Genomic DNA, 16,731 nt, shown 5'->3' with positions numbered 1-16,731 from the left:
CCGCGACGCAGCTTCCCCGGAGCCGGAGCCGTGCGCAGGTGACCCGGGGGCCTGTAGCGGTTTTCTTTTACAGTGTGAGCTGGCGTTCGGGCGTTCGCCCCGCTCTTTCGTTTTAGACACAGTTCGAGTTTCCTATATACCGTATTTTCACAACCATAAGACGCACCGTACTAAAAGGCGCAGTCTCAGTTATGTGTGCCATTACTGTATTTAACACACACATAAGACGCACCTGATTATAGGGCGCATACAAGTATCAGTGTTTAAAAATAAAGCGGGAGCAAAACTGAGTTTGGTACTCACATTTTTATTACCGGTAATCGTCATCATCATCAGCATACAAGTGTGCGTATTTAAAAATGAAGCGGGAGCAAAACTGAGTTAGGTACTCACATTTTTATGCAGACATGTTAGCCCAAGCATCTACAATCCATTCGCAAATTGTGGCGTAACTCGCCCGGCGCTGCCTTCCACTCTTAGTGAAACTGTGGTCTCCATCGGTCATCCATCGCTCCCACGCCGCTCGCAGCCTTACTTTGAACGGCCGGTTCACATCGATGTCCAGCGGTTGGAGTTCCTTTGTCAGGCCTCCTGGAATGACAGCAAGCTCACAGTTCATTTGTTTCACTTGTTTTTCACATCGGCTGTGAGATGGGCACGCATAGAGTCACAGATCAACAGCGATGGTGATGCGTGGAAAAAAACCACCTGGTCTCCTTACATACACCTCCCTCAGCCAGTCTTTCATCATTTTGTCATCCATCCAGCCCTTTTCATTTGCCTTGATGATTCCTGCTGGAAACTTCTCTTTAGGCAAAGTCTTTCTCTTAAAAATCACCATAGGCGGCAGTTTCTGTCCATTAGCATGGCAGCCAAGCACAACAGTAAAAGAAGACTTTTCGTGCCCCGTTGTGCGTATCGCTACCGTGCTGGTCCCCTTCTTCTCCACAGTGTGACTCACCGGGATGTCGAAAGTGAGCGGCACCTCGTCCATGTTAGTGATGTGGCTGGGCTGGATGTGTTTGTCGGCGATGTGTTTGCTGCAGTAGGAGCGGAAGATGGCCAGCTTTTCATTATAATCCGCTGGAAGTTGCTGCGCTACCGTAGTCCTGGTCCGGATGGAAAAATGGCACCGTTTCATGAAACGAAAGCACCAAGACGGACCTCCTCGGAAATGTTCAATTTTCATTTCTTCTGCTAGCGAAACTGCTTTTAGTCGAATGGTGACCGTCGAAACGCTTCTCCCACTCATTCTTTGCTCGATGATCCACTGCTCGAGTCTTTCCTCCAACTCGGGCCACCTCGCCTTATGTCCGCGGAAACTCAGCTGCGTCTTCTTGACCTGTCGGAGCTTGTTTTCCAGCTTCCTCCACTTGCAAACCATTGATTCATTAATCTTGAATTCTCTCGCGGCTGCTCGATTTCCATGTTCCTCCGCGTAGCTGATGGCCTTCAGTTTAAACTGTGCTTCATAAGCGTGTCTCTTTGCCATTTTCAGGGTTGTTAAAACAACGATGTTCCGCATAATGCACATACCTGTCCGTCTAGACAGGTATGTGCGATTGTCCCGGTATATACGATCAACGCCCACACTTCACCCTTTAGCGTTCTCATGGTGTTCTCTACTACGTCCTCCTTACAACACACAGGGCGCACTGCACTACAGGGCGCGCCGCACTTTTTAAAGAAAATCTAAGGCTTTTATGTGCGCCTTATAGTTGTGGAAATACGGTAATAGGTAAACTACGCGACCAAGCCCTAAATTGGGCCGAGGCATACCTGAGCGTACACCCGTTGCCGTCTTGTAGCTATGATGCCTTTCTTGGCGAGTTCAAGAAGACTTTTGCTCACCCTATCTCGGTGGGCAGTGCGGTTCGGCGGCTGTTAAATCTCCGTCAGGGCTGCCGTAGCATCGCGGATTATTTGATTGACTTCCGCACTGCCGCGGCGGCAGTCGGCTGGCCCGATAAGGCCCTTCAGGGAGTCTATTTGCAGTCGCTGAACGAGCACATGAAGGATTAGCTAGCGTCCCAAGACGAACCTGTCACTTTCGAGGAGTTAGCCTCGCTCACGCTTCGCATTGACAACAGACTGCGGGAGCGAGAGAGGAACTCCAGTACCCGTCAGCCAGTGCGGCGTGTGTCCCCGGTTTTCATTTCCCCATCGCCGCTTCCGGTTCAGCCTTCGGCCACAGTCGCCGTGGAGAGGACTGAATCGGAACCAGAACCCATGCAGATCGGGTGATCCCGGTTGTCCCCGCAAGAGAGGGAGAGGCGTTGTCGCTCTCGCTCGTGTTTTTATTGTGGCTCCGCTGAGCATTTTATTTCCACCTGTCCCAAGAAAGGAAAAGGGGGCGCCCACCGGTAGGTCCGGGGATACGGGTGGGTGGTACCAATATTGATTCTAAGCCCCGTTTTTGTTGCCCCTGCACATTCCAGGGTGGCCTTTTGTTGTGGGCAGTCTGAGGTACACCTGTGCACTACTCATGATGTCAGATCAGCATCCTGATGTGGCACACCTGTGAGGTGGGATGGATTATCTCAATATGGCAGATGTGCCCACTACCACACATTTGGACTGATTTGTGACCACTGTTTGGGAGGGATGGTTATATTGTGTATCTGGAATGAATTTTAGGTCTCTACGTCCATCCCATGGGGAATGGGAGCAGTAACAAAGGTGTTGCGTTTATATTTTTGTTGAGTGTAGATTCAGTGACTATCAACCACTTCCTGGACATGGATGAGATTGAGTTGTATGCCAGGAGTGAGCAAGATATCATCCATCTCACCAGGATCTACAGAGAAAATGTTGGGATGTCATTTGGACAAGAAAAGAGTGGCTAAATGGTTGCAAAGAGAGGGAAGGTGATGCACACTAAAAGGGTGGAGTTGCCAGAAGGCAAATATACAGGGAAGCTACAAGTCCCTGGGTATCCCACAAGCCAAAGGGAACCATGATAAAAATGGATGAACATCTGTGTTTGCTGCGGGCAAACACAGTTGTAAGATGTTTCTTGCAGTTGTTCACCAGGTAAATGGCCTGCATTTGTATAGCATAGGACCCCAAAGCGCTTTACACTACATTCAGTCATCCACCCATTCACACACACATTGGCGATGGAAAGCTACATTGTAGCCACTGACAGAGGGGAGGCTGCCGGACACAGGCGCCACCGGGCCCTCTGACCACCACCAGTAGGCAAACATGGGGTTAGTATCTTGCCCAAGGATATTTGGCATGCAGCCAGGGTGCAGCCTGGGATCGAACCACCGACCTTCTGATTAGTGGCTGACCTGCTCTGCCACCTGAGCTACAGCCACCCTACAGGTGTTCTGTCTTACGTTTAATGCCCCCGACTGGACCTTGTAAATTGCTGTTTACGTCATATGCACATTGACAGCGTTGTTAGTTCTCCCCTGGAAGGAGGGAGTATTTAATTGGTTCCGTTTATTTGTTTTTCTGTCTGTTTGTTAGTAGTCTAGCATGGAGCAAGATTTCATTTTGTGTAATGGTAGATACCAATAAAAGCTTGAGCTGATTTCATTGTGATGAAAACTGGGTCACAGTCAACGTCATACCAAATGTGAAAATCAGTGAACACTATATTATCCAGGAATTTTTATGGATTTTCTTCACTTCATAACAATATACCAGGCATTGGGGGACATGAATACCTAGGTTGGCTAACCATTTGACCTTGACTTTCATTGTTAGCACCCAAGCACCTGCTTCGTTGGCACTGGCATCTACCTCTAATTTGAAAGGATGTGCAAAATCAGGGCCAACAGAGATGTCGGCAATACGTGTTGTTAGAGGAGCTTGCCAATAGCCCTTCAACAAGTTCAGTTTAGTAACAAACTTTGCCGAACCAACCCTATCGACACAATCTTCCATACTGGGAAGAGAATAGGAGTCAGGTTTGGTCCCGCTGTTCACCTTCAGAAAATCCATACAAAACGGCGGGGTTTTATCCGCTTTAGGCACTAGGAGTCATGGGGAACTCCATGCACTAGAGCTAGGAACAACAAGACCATTTTCCAGCAGATAAGAAACTCCTGTCTGGAAAAGAGCATGTTTAGTGGGATTCACCCCGTAGTCGTGCTGTTTGATTGGAGGGTGGTCCCCTATATCGACATCATGCTCCAGCACAGTGGTACGGGAAGGAGTGTATTATATTTCTCTGAACCATGGGGGTAATCGTGGTTCAGGGGGTTGGGAAGCTCATCTTGTAACCGGAAGGTTGCCGGACAGTTTGCTCAGCTCTGTTCGTCTTGGTCGTTTTGTCCTTTGGCAAGACACTTCACCTACCGCCTACTGGTAATAGCCAGAGGGGCCGATGGTGCGATATGGAAGCCTTGCTTCTGGGACGGCAGCTGTGGCTATAACTGTAGCTTGCCTCCATCAGTGTGTGAATGTGAGAGTGAATGAATAGGCCTTGGATGCCCTGGTACTTCAGTGCGTTACTTCTGTTTTGTTTTTGTGCATAACTTGTGTGTCTGGGTACTCCTCTGGATATTCTTACACCAGAGAAGAACTTCTTAACTACAGGACTACAACACCTGTGGATTTAATTCCAATATTTGTCGCATCTGCGGCAGATTTACTACAGACCTTGATCAGGAAAGTGAGACGCCGAAGGAGAGGAAAGCGAGCCGGCACACTCGTGCATCTGAGGAGACGCGGACTGCGAACTGCTCTTCCTGGGATCTTCCTTTCCAACGCGCACTCTGGAACAAGATGGATTAGCTGGCCCTGATGAGAAGTATGAACAGAAACTTTGCCTCCTCCTGTGACTTATGTTTTACGGAGTCGTGGCTCTGTGAGGACATCCCAGACTGCCCGCTCAAGTTGGAGGGTTTTCATCTGCTGCGCACGGACCGGCAGGCCTCTCTCTCTGGTAAGACCGCAGGTGGAGGCGTCTGCTTCTACATTAATAGTGTCACAGATGTAACAGTGATTGCTCAGCACTGCTCTTCCTCTCTGGAATACCTTTTTATACACTGCAAACCATTTTATTCTCCGCGGGAGTTTGCTTCATTCCTCTTGGCCGCTGTTTACATCCCGCTAGATGCGGATGTGCAGGCAGCTCAGTGGGCCCTCGCGGGGCAGATACTGCACATAGAGTGGGCATTCCCAGACTCTCTCATTATTGCTCTTGGGGACTTTAACAAAGCCAATCTGAGCCAAGAGCTTCCCAAATGCAAGCAGTATATTAAATGCCCAACCAGAGAGGAGCGGATATTGGACCACTGTTACAGCACGATCAGCGTGGCCTAGCGCAGTGCCCCGTGCTTCACTCGGACTTTCTGACCACGTCATGATTCACCTGATCCCCGCGTACAGACAGAGGCTGAATCTCTCCAAACCTGTCGTGAGGACTAAAAAACTGTGGAGCAACAAGTCTGTGGAGGAGCTTCGCACGTGTTTGGAGTCTACAGACTGGGACACAATGAAGGATGCTTCTAACAGCTTGGATGAGTTTACGGACACTGTCACCTCCTATATCCACTTCTGTGAGGACAGCATTGTGCCATCACGCACCAGGGTGAGTTATAACAATAACAAACCCTGGTTTACTGCTAAACTCAAAAAGCTGTGGCTGGAAAAGAGAAAGGTGTTCAGAAGTGGAAACAGGGACTGCTACAGAGAGGCCAAGTACAGGTTCACTAAAGAAGTGGACATTGCTAAACATCAGTACTCTGAGAAGATGCAGCAGCAGATCTCAGAGAATGACTCAGCCTCTGTGTGGAAAAGTTTTAGGAATATCACCAACTACAAGCCTAAAACCCCCCACTCCACTGATGACTTGCTCTTAGCCAACACCCTTAACGACTGTTACTGCCGTTTTAACAAGCCATCAAGCAGCCTTCACACCTCCAACGGCCCCAACAATAGAGACACTTTGGACACTCATTCCCCCACCTCTCCCCCCTCCATAGAGCCATCACCACCATCAAACACTTCACCTACAACACCCCCCTCCACACCCCACACCAAAGAGGATTTCACACCACCTTCTCCCACTACAACCCTTCATATTCATGAAGCAGATGTGAGGAAGCAGTTTAAGAGTCTGAATGCTCGAAAAGCTCCCGGCCCAGACGGTGTGTCTCCTGCCACCCTCAGACACTGTGCAAACGAGTTGGCCCCAGTGTTTTCTGGCATTTTCAACTCCTCACTGCAGGCATGTCATGTGCCTGCCTGCTTCAAGTCCTCTACCATAATCCCTGTCCCCAAGAAACCAAGGATCACTGGACTAAATGACTATAGACCTGTGGCTCTGACATCTGTGGTCATGAAGTCATTTGAGCGCCTGGTTCTCTCCTACCTCAAGACCCTCACAGCCCCCCTCCTGGACCTCCTGCAGTTTGCATACAGAGCCAACAGGTCTGTAGACGATGCAATCAACATGGCTCTACACTTCATCCTGCAGCATCTGGACTCCCCAGGAACCTACGCCAGGATCCTGTTTGTGGACTTCAGCTCTGCCTTCAACACCATCCTTCCAGACCATCTCCAAGACAAGCTTTCCCAGATGAATGTGCCTGATCCCATCTGCCGGTGGATCACTGACTTCCTGACGGACAGGAAGCAGCATGTGAGGCTGGGAAAGAAGGTCTCGGACTCCCAGACCATCAGCACCGGCTCCCCTCAGGGCTGTGTTCTTTCTCCTCTGCTCTTCTCCCTGTATACTAACTGCTGCACCTCCACCCACCAGTCTGTCAAGCTAATCAAGTTTGCAGATGACACCACCATTATTGGACTCATCTCGGACGGGGATGAGTATGCCTACAGGAGGGAGGTTGAACGTCTGGTGTCCTGGTGCAGCCACAACAACCTGGTGCTGAATGCCCAGAAGACAGTGGAGATTATTGTGGACTTCAGGAAGCACACAGCCCCACTCCCTCCCATCATCCTAACTGACACCCTCATCACCTCTGTGGATTCATTCCGCTTCCTGGGTACCACCATCATCCAGGACCTGAAGTGGGAGCCCACCATCACCTCTGTCATAAAGAAAGGCCAGCAGAGGATGTACTTCCTGAGGCAGCTGAAGAAATTCAACCTGCCAACACGGACGATGATGCAATTCTACACTGCAATCATCGAGTCCATCCTCACCTTCTCCATCACCGTGTGGTACGCTGGAGCAACTATCAGGGACAAACAGAGACTGCAGCGTGTTGTGCGCTCTTCTGAGAAGGTGATTGGCTGCAGACTCCCATCTCTGCAGGACCTATACACCTCCAGGACACTGGGGCGTGCAGCTCGGATCACAGCTGACCCTTCTCACCCTGGACACAGTCTGTTTGACCTGCTCCCTTCAGGCAGGAGGCTCCGATCCATTCACACTAGAACCTCTCGCCATAAGAACAGTTTCTCCCCCTCTGCTGTTGGACCCATGAACAATAACCATATGACTGTTCCCACCACTAACACATGACCCTACGCTGTGTTTACTGCATCATTCAATGTTTGGCACTGATCACCACCTGCACTCATGTATATATCTATCTACTTAGCACTTTTAATTTTTATTTTTAATGTTTATTTAAGCGTTATCTGACAGTATGTTTTGCACTAAGTACTGCAGCAATTTCCTAATGTTGTAAACCTGCTCAACATTTGGCAATAAACCCTTTCTGATTCTGATTCTGATAGTGGAATTGTAAAGTGCTTTGAGAGTCTCGAGAAGTGCTATATAAATGCAATCCATTATTATTATTATTATTATTATTATTATTATTATTATTATTATTAATACTGTATACTATACATTAAGACAGAGAAGCCCCAAGAATCAGACGAGCCCCTGTGAACAAGCACTCAGCACCAGTGGTAAGGAAAAACTCCTTTTTAACGGGCAGAAACCTCCAGGCTCAGGGAGGGGCAGCCATTTGTCGCGACCAGTTAGTGTTGAGGGGAGAGAGAGACTACAAAATACATACTGTGTAGAGGAGCCAGAAATTAATCATAATAAATGATATGGGTGGTGTACAGAGTAGGAGAGGTGAGTGAAGAATAACATTCAGTGCATCATGAGAAGGCCCCCAGTTGCTAAGGCCTTTTGCAGCACAACGAAGGAACGGCCTAGGGTCACCTGATCAATCCTGGCTATAAAATTGATCAAAAATCTTCTAATCACTATTAACTTTTTGATTAACATACATAATTATTTACAAGCTGGAAGACAAAGAAACAAAAATGTACTGACATTCTCAGAGCAGACAATAAAACAGGCAGTGTATTTTTACAGTTACAATTTTAAGGACAGCTGACAGAACAAAGTACAACAACAAAGTGTAACACAGAAAAAAGTGCTTTTATGCATACCTGTTTGAACAACAATAAATATATTTCAAACAATAAATATATACTGCAGTTACATTTTTAAAAAGCAACTCCTACATTTGACCAAAGTCGTCACTGACACTGTCACCAATGATGGTTTGAGCCTCAGATGGGACCTTTCAATGTGGGGTTTCTATGTGCATGAGTTCTTTCCAGGGTTTTTTTTTTTTTCGTACATTTAAAAGTAACTAGCACTGTATAAACTGTGTGTATGTGTATAAACTGTCTGTATAAACTGGCCATAGTTGTGAATGAGTGATGTGTAGCTGCCTGTTTCTCTATGCTGGCCCTAATAAAGTATTAGAGGTATACAGCTGGCTCAAGGCCCACGCTAATATTGCGTTCACACAATATTAAGCAAAGTCCGAAATTCAAAAACTATATAGGCTCAAAAAGATAATGTCAAGTACACAAAAAATTGCTCATCATTAAATTCAGAAGAGTTCAAGTTGTCCCTGACAGGAGACATTAACATAACTTGATGCACAGGAACTGAATTTGAAAACACTCCTTTTAAAATGGAAATATGATGTATCCCTGATTATTTGCAACATATGTATTGTCATTTTCTTCTATTATAGGGCAAAACACAAATACAACATTTTTGAAGACAGAGATATGTGATGCACAGAAACATACCTTCCAAATCCTCAAAAAAAAAAAAAAAATCTACCTCTTTGCTAGGTGATGTGTTTTAAAATCAACCACAATTTGCACTGTGAATATTGAATGTACCACTTCTGTTCTGTTTCAAAGTACTGCAACATATGAGCCTTTTTTAATTTCATAGTCATTCCTTAAATAATAAAAACACTAACTCAAAAGACTAAAATGAAAAAAAGGAAGTTTACACTTTTTTCATTTGACCTTTCTAATTTTGTAATGTTTTATGATTCTTAACAACTTTCTCAGAGATTCTTTGATTTCTCGTGTCTGAAGAACATATATGATAGGGTTCAGCATTGGAGGAAAGACTGAGGTCAGAGACAGGTTTATGATTCTGGCATTTGGCTCTATGTTTGCACCTAGAGTAAATGTGATTAATATTGGAAGGAAATAGATTGCCACTAATGAAAGATGAGCTGTGCAGGTTTTAAAGCCCTTCGTTCTTTCTCGAACTGTGGCTACTTTAGCTAAAGCATAGCAGATACACAAATAACTCAACAAAACAATTGTAAGAGGAAGCCAAAGAATAAGAGCTGGCAAAATCTTAGCAATTACATAGCTGGGTGTATAATCATTGCATGCAAGTCGGTACATCTGACCATGGTCACAGAAATAGCTTTTAATAACAACTGATTCACAGAAGGAAAGCCTTGTAAGAAGGCCAATTGCAATTAGTATAAAGGTAATGGCCGATACCCAGAAAGAGGCAATTAAACAGAACATGAGCTTGTGAGTCACCTTCAGTTGATAATGCAGTGGGTAAACGATCGCCATAACTCTGTCATATGACAGTGCAACCAGATTTAGAGCTTGCAATGAAAGGAATATATAGCAGAAAAACAGAAATGTCAAGCAGTCATTATAGGAAATGTGAGGGTGATTAAACAAAAAGATATCGAGAACCTTTGGCACCATGGCAGAGTTACCTAATAGATCAACCAATGCAAGATTGAAAACTGCAATATATTTCGGTGTTCTTAGATTGTGATCCAAATATATTGTGGCCATGACAGCTGTGTTTGCCAGGACAGAAATAATATAAACAAAAAACAGAAAGGCATAATAATATTTTATATTAGGAATGCCAATAAATCCACTTATAATGAAAAATGCAGGACGAAAAAAAGTGATATTTTTCCCAAGTGCAGAGTTAAAAAAGTCCATTGTAAGATTTCTGCCAAGCTTATATTGCCCAAGTGCTGATGAGACAGGTGGCAGCACTGGCTGACTGGGTTTTGTTATGCACATGCAGTACACCAGATGATGAAGCTCTTGCATGCTTTAACTGTTTGCAGATCCCCTCAATGTTTATCTTCAGGCATGATCCCATGAGTGTATTCTGCAACCTGTTTTTCCCACAATATTTGCATGGTGTGTAAAATGTACATTAAATTCAGTTCAGTGACCTGATTATTCAAACCAATAACTACTAATAATAAGAAGACAACAGAAATTCCCATATATATATATGTATATATATATATATATATATATATATATATATATATATATATTTTTTTTTTTTTTTTTTTTTTTATTTATTTATTTATTTATTTATTTATTTTTTTTTTTTTTTTTCAGAAATTTCAAAAATGGATTTGAGTTCAGGGCTTCTTTTGTCATATCTTACATTTTATACTGTACCAAATGTTTTAATTAGTTAAGGAGCGTTTAATAACTGGACTTGTAGTTCTCTGTAGCGATGCTGTTACAATACTGGTAGAATGTGATTTGGCATCATCTTGCTAAATGCTCAATTTGGCAAGGCCTCTCTTGAAAAAGATTCTTTCTTTATGGCTACATATTTTGCTCCAAAACCGGTATATATTATTCACTGTTAATTTGATATTTACAATATGCGATTAAGCCATAGCATCCTTTTTCTTAAAATTGCAAGTATATATATATGCACACGTATGCACACGTAAGCCAGTTTGAAAATGTACAATTTTAAGGAGTAAATAAGATGACATATCCTCAAGTATGTTTTTTATAATTATTTTAGTATGATGAAAATAATTCTCAAATCCTCTCACACAGACTTACTTGCTTAATCATGTTTGTTTCCATAACAAATACCCAATATCCATAAAGTCAGAAAGAAAACAAATCATTTCACAAACATTTTGAGAGGCAGCCAGCAAGAATTGTGTCGTGCCGATACCAACATTAAACTTCATACTTCTTGAATGTCAGAAGTATGATGTATGAGGGTGTGTGTGAGTGTTTGAATGTTTTATTTAAAAAATAAATAAATAAATATAGGGAATTGAATGCTATGACTTTGAAAACTGAATTTGAAGCATTTATATGATATAGAACACCCACAAAAATATAGCCAAAGAACATTAAACTTTTTGGATTTTCATTTGTATTTACACTCAGGGGAAGTTTCCCATTTTATATCATCAGTTTTATACAGTCCCAAATTTTTTATTTTATTTATTTATTTATTTATTTATTTAGTTACATTTTAGATTTTTGTGCTTAACTGATGGGTAAAAACAAATGTTATACAATGTTCTAACTAGCGTGAGCTACATTATAGTCAAGGATAAACTCAGTACATTCGGTGCCTGGAAGTACACCCAAGTTGCAAAAAAATGTCTACTCGTGATCTCATTATACTACTCAATTATCTACTCAATATCTACTCACTACAGTACACACACTCATAACTGTACCTGTGAGAAGCCCGTAGAAAGAAATTTTTATTTTGTGAGAGTTTTAAGGCAAAGGAGGGTGGAATTGACAAAATCTAATATGAAACCTTGTATTTGGTGCTTTTGCTTCCTTGCAAGAATAAATGTCCATTATTACAGTTTTTGGCTGTTGTTGTCTTTTGTCAATTTTTATTCTCACACTAACGTTTTAGTGTGTTTAGTTGCTTTTCGGTGAATAAAGTAGTTATATTGTTTATTGTTCCAAATGAAATCTTGATGCATAAAAGACTGCAATACTGTGTATGAAATACTTCGCCTACATATTCAACTTAAAAAGAAAAAAAAATAGAATGAAAGAATAGAAATCGGGAACTACAAAGGTTTAAGTCTAAACACTTCCAATTTAGCCTGCGCTCTAGCTTTCAACAATCTTCTCAATGATTCTTTGATCTCCTGTGTCTGAAGAACATAGATTATTGGGTTTAACATGGGAGGCATGACACTGGTCATAGAAAGGTTTATGATCCTTGCATTTGGATGTATTACAGGCCAAAAAACATACACAAATATAATAGGAAGGAAATAAATTGCCACTAATGAAAGGTGACCTGTGCAGGCTTTAAAAGCTTTCACTCTTTCCCTAAATGTAGAAATATTTGACAAAGAATAACCGATACAGCAGTAACTTCCCACGATAAATGCCAGTGGAAACCCAAGAACAAGAACTATTGCCAAAAACGCAATTATATAATTAGGGGTAGCATCATTGCAGCCAAGACGATACATAGGACCATGATCACAATAGTAGCTCTGAATAATCACAGACTGACAGAAGGAAAGTCTGGTGAGAAGGCCAACTGCAACGAGTGTAAGAGTGATGGCCAAAAGCAATCAAAGATAAAATGAGCTTTTGGGTCACTCTCATTTGATAGTGCAGCGGGTACATGATAGCCATGACTCTGTCAAAGGACAATACAACCAGATTAAAAGCCTGCATTGAAATTAAAGTAAAGCAGAAAAACATGAAAGTCAAGCAGATGTTGTAAGAGATATAATAATGGTTAAACAGAGAAATGTCAACAACCTTTGGCACCAAAGCAGAGCTACTTAACAGGTCTGTAAATGCAAGATTAAAAACTGTGATATATTTAGGACTTCTCAACATACGATCCAAAATTATTACAATCATCACTAAAGTGTTCCCCACCACTGAAAAAATGTAAATAAAACATAGAAAGACGAAATAATATCTAATATTAGGTATGCCAATGAAACCACTTATTATAAAATATGCAGATTGCACAAAGGTGGTGTTTTTCTCAACAGCTGAGTTCAAAAATTCCATTAGATAACCCTCTGTTAATCTTCTATAATTCTCTGTGCTCTATCTTCTTAGGTAGCCTTTGTTCTCTGATATTTCAGTAAAATTCAGTTTATCAGTATATCTTAATATCACCTGTGAAGGTTCAAAGTGCTCCTTCTATCCTGTTTTAATATCTTAATTAATATATTCAAGTTTTAGTTTTCTGTTTAGTTTTTCTGTTCTAATGTTTGAAATTTTGGATTCCTGTTTTAATTTTTTTCATTGTTCTATGGTTTGACTGATTTGATTGCATTGTAGCATTGCTGAATCTGGTTTCTGTTTTTGGCTATTTTAGTGAATAGTTTTTGATTGGCATTAGAGTTGCAGTCAACATCCCTGTGTGTCTGTTTGCGGATCCTTCACTCTTGTTTTGTGTTTACACCTCGGTCCATTTGCATTTCCTTATCTTTAAATCCTAAGTGTTAGCATTCATATTAGTCTATTAGTCTATTTTGATTACTCCCTGTTTTACATTAAAGGTTTTTTTTTTCTTTCATGTCCTCTCCCCCTGATTGTCCTGACTGTTTTCACATGTCTTGGCTCCCTTCTTTGTCTAATTCCCAATCAGCTATTCATATATACAAGTGGCAGTTACATCAGGACAAGCAAGGCAAACACTTCTTGCCTTGCCATAAATTAAAAGGTTTCAAATTAAAATGATCTTACTCTTTTAATCTCACACTGCTCTGTCATAAAGCTCCTCACCTGTGAATTAATATGTGCATCAAAGATTTTTATTATTGCTGCCTTGTGGCCACTGTCAGATATTGCCACTGAAAGCTGCACTTACTTCAGTCTCATAACAAAGTGTCATTTCTGCCCCTGACAGCGTGTCGTACCCCATTAAAAGTGACTGGAGCTGTAGGTTCTAAGGGCAGCAGCTTGTTTCTGGCACATGCACATTGTATATAAACCAATGGTCCATAAAACAGGCAAGTTGAACAGGTACAGGCTCAGCAACACTTTGAGATCTATGGAAATATCTCAATTTATTACATGTAACTCAGCTGTTTTGCCAAACTCTCCCTTTACTTTCATTAATATTTTAATCTCCCCTGTAGATATTGACAGGTAACTACATCATACATTGCCTTTGAATTCAGCGGATAAGTTTGACTTATCTGACTGCTTTGTTTCACTGAATGCGCCTTATAAACAGACCCATTCATCAACAGTGCGCCTTATAATCCAGTGCGCCTTATGGTCCAAAAAATATGGTAGGTAAATAGTGGAGGAGTGGCTTTATAATAAAGCCTACTTTTTGTTTGTGTTCAGGGCATTGAACACAGTGCAGATGTCACACAGTGGAAATTTGTGTTCGTTTTAGGGTTTTTGTTGTTTTGATTGTAATATATTCGTGCATACAGTACTGATTTTATTTGCATGGTTTTACCCTGATATTTATGTTGCATGTTTTAGTGTTGTTGCATGATATTATTTTAATCCACTGTTGACTGGGCGGACAATAGCAGGCAATTGTTGAAGTGTGGGCGTGCCCTGAGGCAGCCGTGTTTGCAGTAATCGAGAGCCCAAGTGTGGAGTGCAGCTGGGCTGTGTGGCGACGCGCCCATTAGGAAGAAACAGGGCTGAGACAGGAGGTTCCGCCTTGGTTTTCTGGCTGGCGTGGTCTGTCCCTCAGAAGAGGAATTTCTATCCTGGTTTTAAAGATAAGAAACATTTGCCCGAGCGTGGCCAGACAGTGGTATTTTTTTTTTTTTTTGCATAGTGTATATTTATTCCTGTCGGCAGGGATTTTAGCATACTGAAAATGTTTTTATTGCATAAAGGTCCTTTTAAAATTGTGTTTGTAATTCTGAATTTCTTCATTCTTGGGAATAAATGGTGTATTTAAGACCTGCTCAGTCTCTGCGCCCTGAGAACTGATTTACTTGCTCCCCTCGTCCTTGTACGTGAAAGAACTTTCAGGTGGGATATTTAGACCTACCAGCCTTAGTAGCTACACAAACAACAACTTCAACACAAGTAACACAAAACTACTTATCCTATTTATCCCAGGGTTTATCAATCTATCTAGGAGTGCATTTTAAGGCACACCTAGATAACTCTACCACTGCATCGACTTAACACCAGAATTCCTCTTTGTCTTCTGGCATGTGAGGCATACACATTCACATTTCAACATTATCCCTTTGATTTCCAGCTGCAAACTCACAGTTCCATATAAGACTCCTTTGTGCTCTTCAACAATATTCATATACTTTTGGTACAACAATTTCAAATGGGTGGCTTTGGCTCAGGAGGTAGAGCAGGTCTGCTAATAATTGGAAGGTTGGTGTTTTGATCCCCATCTGCTACAGTCTGCATGCCAAATGTCCTTGAGGCACTAACCCCAAGTTGCTCTCTGATACAGTGGTATGCAGAAGTTTGGGCACCCCTGAAAATTTTCACGATTTTTCTTCATAAATCATTGGTTGTTTGGATCAGCAATTTCGAACACAATGATATTTGAGAAGTCAAATGAAGTTTATAGGATTTACAGAAAGTGTGCAATGGTTACCTAAATGAAATTAGGCAGGTGCATAAATTTGGGCACCCCAACAGAAAAATTACATCAATATTTAGTAGATCCTCCTTTTGCAGAAATAACAGCCTCTAAATGTTTCCTATAGCTTCCAATGAGACTTTGGATTCTGGTTGAAGGTATTTTGGACCACTCTTCCTTACAAAACATCTCCAGTTCAGTCAGGTTTGGTGGTTTCCGAGCATGGATGGCCTGCTTTAAGTGACACCATAGATTTTCAATAATATTCAGGTCTGGGGACTGAGATGGCCACTCCAGAACGTTGTACTTGTTTCTCTGCATGAATGCCTTAGTAGATTTTGAGCAGTGTTTAGGGCCATTGTCTTGTTGAAATATCCAGCCCTGGCGCAACTTCAACTTTGTGACTGATTCTTGAACATTGTTCTCAAGAATCTGCTGATATTTACTGGAATCCATGCGACCCTCAACTTTAACAAGATTCCCAGTACCTGCACTGGCCACACAGCCCCATAGCATGATAGAACCCCCACCAAATTTTACTGTGGGTAGCAGGTGTTTTTCTTGGGATGCTGTGTTCTGTTTCTGCCATGCATACCGCCTCTTGTTATGTCCAAATAACTCAATTTTTGTTTCATCAGTCCACGGCACCTTATTCCAAAATGAAGCTGGCTTGTCCAAATGTGCTTTAGCATATCTCAAGAGACACTGTTTGTGGCATGTGCGCAGAAAGGGCTTCTTCTGCATCACTCACCCATACAGCATCTCCTTGTGCAAAGTGCGCTGAATATTTGAACAATGCAAAGTGACACCATCTGCAGCAAAATGATGTTGTAGGTCTTTGGAGCTGGTATGTGGGTTGACTCTGACTGTTCTCACCATCCTTTGCCTTTGCTTGTCTGAGATTTTCCCTGGCCTGCCACTTTGGGCCTTAAACAGAACTGTGCCTGTGGTCTTCCATTTCCTCACTACATTCCTCACAGTGGAAACTGACAGCTGAAATCTCTGAGATAGCTTTTGGTATCCTTCCCCTATGATGGAACAATCTTTGTTTTCAGGTCATTTGAGAGTTGTTTTGAGGCTCCCATGTTGCCACTCTTCAGAGAAGATGCAAAGAGGAGAAAAACTTGCAACTGGCCACCTTAAATACCCTTTCTCATTATTGGATTGACCTGTGTATGTAG

General features: G+C 42.3%; 1 protein-coding gene and 1 pseudogene across 1 annotated transcript; both read right to left on the bottom strand.

The window, feature by feature from the left end:
* Positions 1-9,213: 9,213 nt before the first annotated feature.
* On the bottom strand, positions 9,214-10,417 carry LOC146700282 (olfactory receptor 1E16-like). Its single transcript, XM_085471390.1, has one exon. The coding sequence runs from the start codon at positions 10,297-10,299 to the stop codon at positions 9,214-9,216; it is 1,086 nt and encodes a 361-aa protein (XP_085327516.1). The 5' UTR covers positions 10,300-10,417.
* A 1,682-nt stretch (positions 10,418-12,099) lies between these two features.
* On the bottom strand, positions 12,100-16,061 carry LOC146700281 (olfactory receptor 1-like; annotated as a pseudogene).
* Positions 16,062-16,731: the final 670 nt, after the last annotated feature.

Source organism: Copadichromis virginalis, linkage group LG10 (assembly GCF_057382275.1).
Source record: "Copadichromis virginalis isolate Kocher_CV1m ecotype Utaka linkage group LG10, C_Virginalis_male_GT1.1, whole genome shotgun sequence".
NCBI lineage: Eukaryota > Metazoa > Chordata > Actinopteri > Cichliformes > Cichlidae > Copadichromis > Copadichromis virginalis.
Note: the sequence above shows the minus strand (reverse complement) of the source record. Positions and strands in the feature narration are given on the sequence as shown.

What these genes read in the sequence shown, in the direction of transcription:
- LOC146700282 (XM_085471390.1), bottom strand. Translation starts at nt 10,299, where the DNA reads ATGCAAGAGCTTCATCATCTGGTGTACTGCATGTGCATAACAAAACCC.